Source organism: Manis javanica, chromosome 5 (assembly GCF_040802235.1).
Source record: "Manis javanica isolate MJ-LG chromosome 5, MJ_LKY, whole genome shotgun sequence".
NCBI lineage: Eukaryota > Metazoa > Chordata > Mammalia > Pholidota > Manidae > Manis > Manis javanica.
In genome coordinates, this window is record NC_133160.1 from 1,038,385 (window position 1) to 1,049,447 (window position 11,063).

Here is an 11,063-nt window from a genome sequence, read left to right on the forward strand (position 1 = left end):
TCACTGGATTTCTTTCTCAACCTAAAAGAACATTTATTTTAGCCATTTCAGTCAGCATGATTTTTTTATATTCATTGTAATTTTGATACCAGCAACTAATGAGCTTACCTCATGGCGTGTGTGTATTGATCATTTATAATTGACTGCACAATGGTCCCTAATCCACCTTTAATATTAGTGTATTTGGCTTAATTTTTGTGCTGCAATTCATAAGTTAAAGACAGAAAGGAGTGTTACCTTCCTGATGTGTGTAGCAAGAGCCAGATGAAAGAGCCTGGCTGAGATTTTGTGTAAAAACATCCTAGTGCCACGTGCTTTGGTCCCTGCAGGTAGCCTGTGTTGGGTATTTGCAGTGGCCCTGCTCCACCTCTACCCACTATTGCTTTGGCATTTTACAATTTTAAATCTGTAACACAAATTCTGACAACTGGTATGAATTCCCTCATGAATCGAGAGTCTGGTTCTGTGGTTTGTGACTCAGCAGTTCATTGCTCTCTGTTAACAGTCCAGTCGGGTGCGATATGTTCAGTCTTTGCAAGCTCTTCAAACACCTGTTTTATTTTGCTACAGAATCTCTCCTTACGCCTATTAAATTATCCACTACCATTCTTAATAAGGTTTGCCTCTGAAGGACAAAGGCTGAATCAATTCTGAAATTTGCACAACGATTTTGTTTTTCAGGTCTTGAATCACCACGTCCAAACATAATCCTTGGGCTAGTCATCTGTCAGAAAATAAAGCGCCCCTCAAATGCTGGAGAGCTAGACAAGGTGGAGGAGAAGCGGGCCCGCCTGCAGACCCAAGAAGAGGCAGATGTCTTGGCACACCCCAAAATGCCCACAGCCCCACAGCCCGAGAGGAAGCCCCCCAAATACCAGCCCTGTGCCGGGGACACAGCTGTGGGTGCCACACCCCCCGGGTCTCCACCACCACCGCCCCCTCTTCCAGAGCCTCCAGTGGCACCAGCTGCTTCATCAGTGTTAAAAATACTGTCATCCCTCAAACCAGGAGCCACGAACACCGTCACAGCATCAACCACGTCAGCCACAGTTACTGCAGCCGCTTCCTCCATCACTTCCTCCAGTTCAAAAACAGCTTCGCCCCTGGAGCACATCCTGCAGACTCTCTTTGGGAAGAAGAAGTCGTTTGATCCCCCCACCAAAGAGCCTGTGGGAGTTGCCCCAGCCGCCCGAGACCCTGAGGCTGACAACGCACTGCCTGCAGCGCCGTTACTGGACCCGATCGTCCAGCAGTTTGGCCAGTTTGCAAAGGACAGAGCCTTGGAGGACGAGGAGGATGACAGGCCGTATGACCCCGAGGAGGAGTATGGTCCTGAGCGAGCCTTTGACACTCAGCTCGGCGAGGGAGGGAAGGACCGCGACTCAGAACAGGCCTCAGAGTCAGCTGAGCGGGAGGAGGTGGCCTATGACCCCGAGGACGAGACCATCTTAGAGGAAGCCAAGGTGACGGTTGATGACCTGCCCAACAGAATGTGTGCAGATGTCCGAGGCAGCTCCGCGGAGAGGCCCGAGTATGCCGCTGCCGTAACCCCCACCTCACTGGCGGAGCAGCAGAAAATGATAGAGGAGCTCAACAAACAGATCGAGGAGCAGAGGAGACAAGTGGAGGAGCAGGAAGCAGCCTTGCGGCAACAGCGAGCCGCTGCTGGGGCCTCCATGGCCCACTTCTCTGTGTCAGACGCCCTCATGTCACCCCCGCCAAAGTCATCAGGGCCTAAGGCTGAGCTGTTCCTGCAGGAGCAGCCGGGAGCCAGCCAGCCCGCCGTGCTCCCCACCGCTAGCCAGGGGGCCGGCCCAAGCCCTGACCTACGCCAGAGCCGCGACCCGCGGCAGGCCCGGCGTCTGGCTGCAGAGAGTGAGAGTGAGGCGGGCCCCCAGCCCCCTGGCAGCAGCCCGCGCAGCGCCCCGCCAACCAGAGAGGCACCTGCGCCGGCCAAGGAGGAGGAGTCAGCTCCTCGGCTGTGGGCGGCTGGGGAGGAGGCCCCCCTGCCGGCCCAACAGGATGGCCCTCGGTGTGAGCACTCACAGGATGGCCAGCAGCTCCCGGACAGCACCGCCCCCTTGGCCAGCAGGGACAGCGCCTGCAGGCCTGCCCGTAAAGTCCTGCTGCCCACGCCCCCCAGCACCTCCTTCCAGCCAGATTTCCCTCTGCAGAAGGAGGGGCAGAATTTTAATGCTGGAGGAAGAGGTCCTCTCTCGAGTCCAGTCTTCACACCTCAGGAAAAGTCTCTCAGCTCCTCCCAGTATGAGGACCCACGAAATGCCCAGTTTGCTGAAAATAGTGACCATCCAGCCATTGAAACCGAGGGAGACAGAGAGCCACAGTGTAGGCCTTGTGAGGGGGCCGCCGTGCTCCCCCTGCCTGGACAGAAAGGAGGGGGCCCTCCACCCCCATGTCAAGGCCAGCGCGAGCCTGCACCGCGCACTTTTGGGTTGTCCGGGCCTCATGGCCCCAGTTTCCCAGGACCAAGGGGGCCAGTCCCCTCATTTTCAGAAGAGAATATCGTTTCCAATAACGACGGGCCACGCGGGCCTCCACCGGCCAGATTTGGGGCACAGAAGGGGCCCATCCCTTCCCTATTCTCAGGGCCACATGGGCCAACTCCCTATGGGGACAGCAGGGGGCCCTCCCCCTCTCACCTTTCTGGGCCCAGGGCAGCAACCCTGCCCCAGTTTGAAGAGCGCAAGGACCCGCATGGGGAGAAGAGAGAGTCCCAGGATGCTCCGTATAGCGAGCTGGCTGGCTCGGCCGCCCAGTTTGAAGGACCAGAACAAGCCCAGTTCATGGGAAATAGAGGCACTGCACCTTTCCAGTTTGGAGGCCAAAGGAGGCCTCTGCTGTCTCAGTTTAAAGGACCCCGGGGAGGCCCTCCTCCCTCCCAGTTTGGAGGTCAGAGAGGCCCACCCCCTGGCCATTTTGGGGGCCCAAGGGGGCCGCATCCCGGTCAGTTTGAAACTGCCCGGGGTCCCCATCCTGGTCAGTTTGAAGGGCCCAGAGGCCAAGCACCTGGTTTCATGCAAGGACCCAGGGGAATCCAGCCTCAGCAGTTCGAAGAGCAAAGGGTAAATTCTCCACCGAGATTTGCAAACCAAAGGGCGCCTGCCCCCCTGCAGTTTGGTGGACCCCGGGGGTCTGCGCCTTTCCCTGAGAAAAGTGAGCCGGCCCCACCCCGGTTCCACTTCCAGGGCCAGGCCACCCCGGTGCTGAAGCCCGGGCCCCGTCCCCTGCTTGAGCTGCCCAGCCACCCGCCGCAGCACAGGCAGGACCGCTGGGACGAGGCCGGCGCGCCCGCGCAGGGCCCCGAGGCCGACTTCCGCGAGGGCAGAGGCCACGAGCACAGGGGCCAGACCTTCGAGGGCAGGCCGCGCGAGCGCTTCGAGGCCGGGCCCAAGGACAAGCCGCTGGACGAGCCCGAGGCCGCGCCGCCGGAGAACCGGCAGGGCCGGGCGCTGGAGGACCGGCGGCGGGAGCGGGAACGCGGCCGGCAGTGGAGCCGGGAGCGGGACTGGGAGCGCGGCCGGCACCGGGAGCGGGACGCCGGACGCGAGTGGGAGCGGGGACGGGAGCGCACCGCGGATAGGGAGCGGGGCCGGGAGCCCGAGCGCGGCGCGGAGTGGGGCCGGAGCCGGGAGCGCAGCCGGAACCGGGAGCGACGGCGGGAGCGGTCTCGGAGCCGAGACCGGGACCGCGACAAGGCCCGCGAGCGCAGGGACCGCAGGGACCGCAGCAGGAGCAGGGAGAGCGCCCGAGACCCGAAGGCCGAGGCCCCGCGGGCGGACCCCGCCGCCCAGACCTAGCGGCCCAGACGGCGCTGCGGAACCAGGTCAGGCATGCGCACCGGGGAGCCCGCGCTGGCCGGACGCAGATGCCCAGTGGAATGCGCGGGGCCTCAAACGTTACTGTAATTTTGTGTATAACGGTTTCTTACAGAATTTCACATCTCTACAACTCTGATACTTTTTTAAAGAAAAACTAAGAACTCAGCATTTCCATTTGAAATTACTGAAATGGGAAAATGTCTACAAAAGCATATTGCTTTTTCAGATTATAAAGTTTATCTTTTCCAGTAACTTGACCGTAGCAAGTTTTAAGGGAATCTCAGTGGACCTTAGAGCCATAATTCTACGGACATCTCATCTGTGTTCCCGCTCCCGAGAGCCGTTCCCACAGGCTCAGCGGGCTCCCCGCGAGGGCCACGGGCAGTATTCACCCAGAAACCGAAGCTCACAATGCGTTCTTTTGTCATACATTTGAATTGCAAATTTCAACCAGGAAATATTTCTTAGTTTTGCTCAGTTTTTATATGTCACCTCAATACGTTTTTTTCCAAAGACGATTAAAGACAACATCTGAGTATAAACCGTTGCATTTTAAATAACAATTCATTGAAAAATGTTTATATTTTACCATCCTACAGAGATGGAGAAAATAAACCCAGCAGGTGTACCTAAAGGGGGGCAGCATCTGCAAGTCAAGCAACCAGGAACCGTGACTTTATCAGTCATCACCGCATCCCACGAAAAGTGCAGCAGCCCCAGATTTCCATTTGTGGGGTGATGTATTTTAGAGTTTGTCATTGAAAATGGAACAATATTTGTATAAAGTCTGAGATGGGGAATAGTGATACTAGAAGTTCAAGAACTACAGACTAGAAAGCTTACACTGTGAAACACAGTAACTGCTCAGTCATGTGTTTTTCCAAGTACTTCTGAAGTGTGAAATAGAGCCTGGCTAATTTATTTAATTGTACAAATACACTTTGATAATTTTTTTATATTTTCATAAATTTACTTTTGCAAGTATAAAATTAGAGAATTTCATTTGTTCTTTGGAGTCTTATTCCATGGCGCATCACTACATGTTGTTCACTTTCTAGCACAAACATTCAAGTTCGGAAAACCTTGAGAGTTTAGCGATCTGGGTGGGGTGATTGGGATTACAAACCAGGCGTCAGCGGGTTACATTACATTCGTGGTGTCAAGTTCCAAAGTCTAATACGATGTGAGGGTTTTTTTACATGTAAAACAAATTTTTCTAATTTAAATACACAAATGTAAAAATCAAGTGTGTTTCTTTAGGTTTACTTGATAGAAATTTCTGTAAATTGTATTTTATATTGCAAAGTATTATATCACTGTACATTAACACATGGAACTTCATAGATTTTGTTACTTGAAGTAGAATAAACAACTACAGAAGGTTTTCTCTCTGCTGAGTCATCACTTGCCTCTTTCCTGTTGGGAAGTTGAAGTGGGTCACCCACATCTGGCATCCACACCCTCAGCCAGGTGACATGGCATGGGCAAGGGTGCCCTTTGGCCCAGTGCCCCTCCCCAAGCTCACTGCTGGTGCATCTAGCCCCCACCCTTGAGTCGGGGGCCCTCACCTACGGCTGCACCTGGGGACCTGGGATCATGAGAAGCCGAAGCCTGAGGCTGCCACAGAAAGTGATGGAGATTGCGGGCTTAGAAGGTGACAGGTGCCGTGGGGCAGGCAGGCAGTGCGAGTCCCGAGCAGGGCGGGCAGCACAAGCGGCAAGAGGCCTCCCCAGCTTCCACCTCGGTCCCCGCTGCTGCCTTGGGGCTTAGAGGAGCATCCGGTGTGAGTGGGCTGGCTAGGGAGCTGCAGGAGTGGGGCTGGTAGTGTGGATGCAGGCACCGGGGGCAGTAGTTGCTGGCTGCTCAATTTGGCCTGGATCTCCTGACCCAGGTGCCAGAATTGAGCTTCGCAACCACATGTGCCCCCACAGCCGCCCTCTACGATGTGAGCCCGGTTCCCAGCTGGGCCATAGAAAGCTGGGGGGCTCCACTGCGAGTGCAGATAGGCGCCTAGCAAGTCAGCCAAATAGAGAAGTCTGGATTCTGCAGGACAGGTGCCTGGGTGCACTGGCAGGGCGGCTCCAGAGCACAGGGTTCCTGCCCACAGCTGTGGTCAGAACAGCACCCTAAAGGAGGGGACCACTGTGCTAACACCCAGTCTTCGGGTTCACCGGGCCTCCTCTGCATCCACCCCAGAGCCTGGCCTTCTGTGCTCCTCCAAACCCTCCCAGGGCACCAGAGTTGTCCGTCTCATCCATGTCCCACCCCAGTCCCCTATGTCCCTTGCATCAATCCCATCACCCATCACCCTCATGCCCCTGTCACCTCCCGGCTCCACCTTCCCTCCAGTGCCTGCCTTGGGGGCTCCAGTCCCTGGCCCCATTTAGCCAATGTCACCACAATACAGGGTGCACTGTGCTGGGACTGGCTCTCCAGAAACCTGACTAGGGAGCCGTCCAACTTGAATGGCCGGCCAGCAGCCAGCTTGCCCCTTGGAGAGGTCCCTGGACAAGAGAGCCCAGTGCCCAGCTGCGACTGCTCCGTGGGGACTTCCTCCCCTCAGTGTCTCTTCGCAGAGGCAGCTATGAGGGAAGACAGACGGAGCCTTTGCCCAGAATGCTCCAAGGCATGGGTGCCTCTGCCCCACACCAGTGTGGGCACAGGTGGAGAGGCAGTGCCCAGGGTGGGGCCAGCTGTGGGGACTGTGCTGGGGCCTGGGAAGGACTGGAGACAGGCAGCGCCCATGTGTGCGCCTAGTCAGCCACCTGGGCACTAGAAGCTGCTGGCCTCAGGCTGTGAATGGCTGTCCCGTGTGGTCCCCATGAGGACACCCGGCGGTAACTGCAGCTTCAAACATTTCCCCTTACTCTGCTCTCTCTTCTGTTCTTTTACCAAATCAGGATTCTATACCACTCGTGTATTTTTCACTCGCTCTATCCTGGACACATCCCAAAGCACCAAGTGTCCATCAAACGCGTGAGTCACATTTTCATGTTACTCAGAGGGCTTATGTCTCCTGAGAGAAGCCAACCCCCCTGTAGCTCTGTGAGGTGCCGCCGTGGAGAACATAGGGTGAATGTAGGTGCTCCAAGATTCCAGGCTGCCAAGTGGTGCCTCCAGAAGCAGGTACTGTTGAGGGTGTTCCTGGCCCCCTTTTCCAGTGCGTCACCAAGGAAATGCGTTTCCCTGTGCAGACTGTAAAGTGCAGTGATCAGGCATGAACTGTTCTGGGTAGGCATGCTTCACAGAAGCCTGGGGCCAGCAGCCCCCATGTGGCTGGCCGTGTCACTGAGGGTCCTCTGCTCTGCTGTCCTCAACTTGTAATTCTTGCTCTCATGGTTGCAAGAAGGCTCCCTTGCCAGGGCATCACGTTATCCCTTTGCTGTTCTAGGAGGCTGCCCGTGGAGGAGACCGCTTGGCAGGGCATGTCAAGTCATGTTTTCACGTTGCTCAGGGCTTATGTCTCCACATTCGTGTCTCCTTTTAAAACATTACTCTTTACTGGCCAGGCTGTGTCACACAAGGTGTCAGTCAGGGTCTGCTAGTAAAAGAAGAGGGGTGCAGCCATGGCAGATCCCACCAGTGTGTGTGATGTGCTGCACATCAGAAAGCCGCCTGTTGCAGCACTGATGTAGCCAGGCTGCAGTGGGAGAGGAGGTGCCCCTGAGGGCCGGGGTCAGTCCCCTCGGCCTTCTCCAGGTACATCCCACACAGCCCAGCAGGCCCCTGGGGACATTTACCCCACAGTGCGCATTACCAATGGGGACCTAACACCCCTAAGGGGCAGGCACGCTGCATATCTGTGGCACTAAGACCTTGTAGTGGAGGAGGCCAGTTAAGGAAAGGAAGTCTAAAGAGGCTTCTTGGGGAAAACTTTTTTAAAAAGGTTGAGAAATGGCCCTGAACAAATAAAGGCTTGTGCTCACACAAAAATCTGTAATCAAACATGGTGACTTACTCATAACTGCCCAAACCAGGAACTACCTACATGCCCTTCAGTCAATGCAGGGACCCTGAGGCCCTGCCCATAGTGGCAGCTCCGTGGAGGGGGAGAGGCCGGACCCAAGGCCACCAGCTGGAGGCCCCCACCAGTGCCTGCTGGGTAAGGCTCAGATGGACAGCAGGCTGGGTGCCAGCGTGAAGGGCAGGTAGCCTCCAGGGGACACCCCAGGGAGCCATCTGAGTGTGGCAGCAGTGGCTGTGCGGCCATTAGCATGACACCCAGGCAGGGAGTGTGCTGGCATGCGACATCCCAGCAATCCAGACACAAGCGGGGTGTTGGCTGGCAGCTACCAGACGCGAGTCCTACCCCGTGCCAGCACGTATACACTGGCACCCACATGGCAGGAGGAAAAAGGAAAATTCACCTTCCAGTAGGGTCCACAGAGTCATCTTTATTCTCCTAGGATAGGACAAATCCTTTGCTCTGTGGAGGCTGGTTCTTTAATTTCAGAAAAGGTCCTCATGCACACCTGTCATTACACAGTAATAATTGAACACTTCCCTTTGGTTTAAGAAGCCAAAGTGGGTGCAGGACGCAGCAGATGAGGCTGTCGAGCTCTGGCCTTGGCCCCAGATCCAGTGAGGGCCAAGCTGCCGGCCTCCCCTCGGGATTTCCTTCCGCGCTGGCCCTGCCACCTGCCGGCTTCCTCCCGTCGCCACTTGGTGAGCGTTCACTGCAGAGCCTGCCCACCCGTCTACGAGCTCACGCGCACGCGCACTTTAATTTACCTGGAAGCTCAAAGAAGTTGGCCAGAACTATCGTTTGGCTGGTTTTCGTGTGTGTGTGTGTGTGTGTGTGTGTGTGTGTGTGTGTGTGTGTGTGTGTGTGTGTGTGTGTGTGGCCAGAACTATCGTTTGGCTGGTTTTCGTGTGTGTGTGTGTGTGTGTGTGTGTGTGTGTGTGTGTGTGTGTGTGTGTGTGTGTGTGTGTGTGTGTGTGTGTGTGTGTGTGTGTGTGTGTGTGTGTGTGTGTGTGTGTGTGTGTGTGTGTGTTACCGCAAACCAGACACATACCAAATTAAATATTTAACAAAGTTAAAATCTCCAAATATTTAGGTATCAGTTACAGAGTATTTAATCAAATTCCCCAAAGCAGCTAACTGAAATCACATCTATGACACAGGTTCATCAGATTCTCCCAATATTTGTTCCCTCTGGAGGGCGAAGGACACAACTCGCAGCGAATGCAAGGTGCACATCTCGGGGCTTCCTAACCGCTGGCCCCGGCCACTGCAGCCACACCTGCTTCCCCACCATCTGCCCTTATCTGGGTCCAGGACCGCGAGGAGATCAGACAGGTGGGGGCTGTGAGGCAGGAGCTCGGAGTCTGCTGGAGCAGGATGGGCGGAGGGAAGGGGGCAGAGAGGCCCAGCAGGAAGCCAGGAGCACAGATGGCCCTCCCTGAGGGCCCCCAGCCCTGGCGACGGGGCATCCTGCCGAGGAGCCCAGCTTCTGAGCAGATTGGCACAGCGGGGGCCTTCTCACTGCTTACCTGCTCGCTTGGACTGGCTTGAATCCTCAGCGAGGGTCCTCAGCTGAAGGCCTCTGAGGGGGGGATAAGGGCCACCTGGAGCTGTGCTGCGAGCTTGGAAAAGCATTTTGTTTAGAACATAAGCCCAGGAAAGCCAGACTCCCCTTTCCTTCACGTCTAAATAGCAGAGGGCTCTCTGCAAGAAATTCACCTCAACTAAGAAACAAAAACATTGTAGCTGCCAATGGTCTTCATTTCCAATAAGTGAAATGCCAAATTGAATATAATCTTGATTTTATTTTCTCTTTTAAACACCATAAATGGCATCATCTTCTGTGATATTGCTCTTCCGAGTGGGATCCTCTGCCTGGCAGCGCACATGTCAGCTGGGCTCCTCAAAGGCAGGATTCCAGGGCCCACCCCACCCTGCTGAATTACAACCTGCTTTGTAACGAGACCCCAGTGAATCTGTGCACATCACGGTCTGTGTTAGTGCCGTGCTTAGAATCGTCTAAGATTTTTATTGATGTGATTCTATATATTTAGTGCTTCTATAACTTTGCTTTTTAAGTTTAGGTATTTCAGACATCTGTAACTAATTTTTGTGTTTGGTGCGTAAAAAGAAGTGTTCTAAGTGAATTTTTTCTTAATGATTGATGAGCTCTCCTGTTATCTTTTGCTGAGTACTCCATCTTTTCCCTATGGGGAACACATTAAGGGGGGAAAAAGAAAGGCAAATTATGAAATCGCATGCATAATATGATCTTATATTTGTTCAAAGAAAAGGCCCTGCAGGAGAAATGAATAGCATCCCGAATATGAATGTCCTGGTTCCTGGGCATCCTGCGGGCTGAGATGGGAAAAGGGTTGAGAGGCGGGTACAATAATTATTTTGAGCCTGCAAAAATATTTCTTTCAAAGACCATATATTGCATGATACAATTTATATGAAATGCCCAGAACAGGCAGACCCATGGAGACAGAAAGGAGATGAGGGGTTGCCTGAGGGTGGGGGGCTGGGGAGTGCTAATAACTCTGGGGACCCTCTTTCAGGGTGATGGAACGTTCTAAAATTGGCTGTGCTGCCGTGTGACACAATAGCAACATCCGACAGGACACTTTAAGGGGAGAACCTGTGGTATATGGCATACATCTCAGGAAAGCTGTTAAAAATATAATTCATTGGCCGGTACTTGAGGGCACCCACGTCCCGCTGTTCTTGGGTGAACTCCTGAATACCAGGTGTGGTCCTTTGCACCTAGCTGCAGACCGCCTGGTCACACCTGTGCTGGGGACGCTGTCTCGTCTGCCTAGTCAGGGCCACAGACGTGCCCCTTGCATGCTGGGAAGGGGGACCTCACATCACCCACGGTGCTGTCAACTCCCCATGGAGCCTTACTGGGTAGATGCCTCTTGAATGTTCTCCACTACCCAGCAGGCCGGGCACCTGGGGCTTGTGGAAATTCGGACTAGTCAGCGGTGGTCTGGGTCCCGTGAACACTGACCACCTGGACCCTGCGGACAGCGTGCCCTTGCAGCCTTCAGCCCCGCCGCGGTCCTCGCGCACGCGCGCAGCCTGTGGGGAGGCACGGGGCCGAGGCTAGGGGGCGGGGCCTGGCGGGGGCGGGGCCTGGATGGGGTGGGGCCCAGCAGGCTGCGGGCGGTTGGCGGGGCGGGGCAGCCAGGGGGTGGGGTTACCGTTGGGGGCGGGGCCGCGCGGGCGCGCTGCGGGCCCAGCAGTTTCGCGCCCCC

The 11,063-nt window shown here is 55.3% G+C and overlaps 1 protein-coding gene across 4 annotated transcripts in view; it reads left to right on the forward strand.

Annotated features, from left to right (window-relative positions):
* Positions 1-5,223, forward strand: part of DIDO1 (death inducer-obliterator 1) — a 49,576-nt gene extending 44,353 nt beyond the window's left edge. For all 4 annotated transcript variants that reach the window (XM_037006461.2, XM_037006463.2, XM_037006462.2 and 1 more), the window contains one exon: positions 682-5,223. In XM_037006461.2, coding sequence (XP_036862356.2) covers positions 682-3,818 — 3,137 coding nt within the window. In that variant the 3' untranslated portion in view covers positions 3,819-5,223. The remainder of the gene's footprint in view (positions 1-681) is intronic.
* Positions 5,224-11,063: the final 5,840 nt, after the last annotated feature.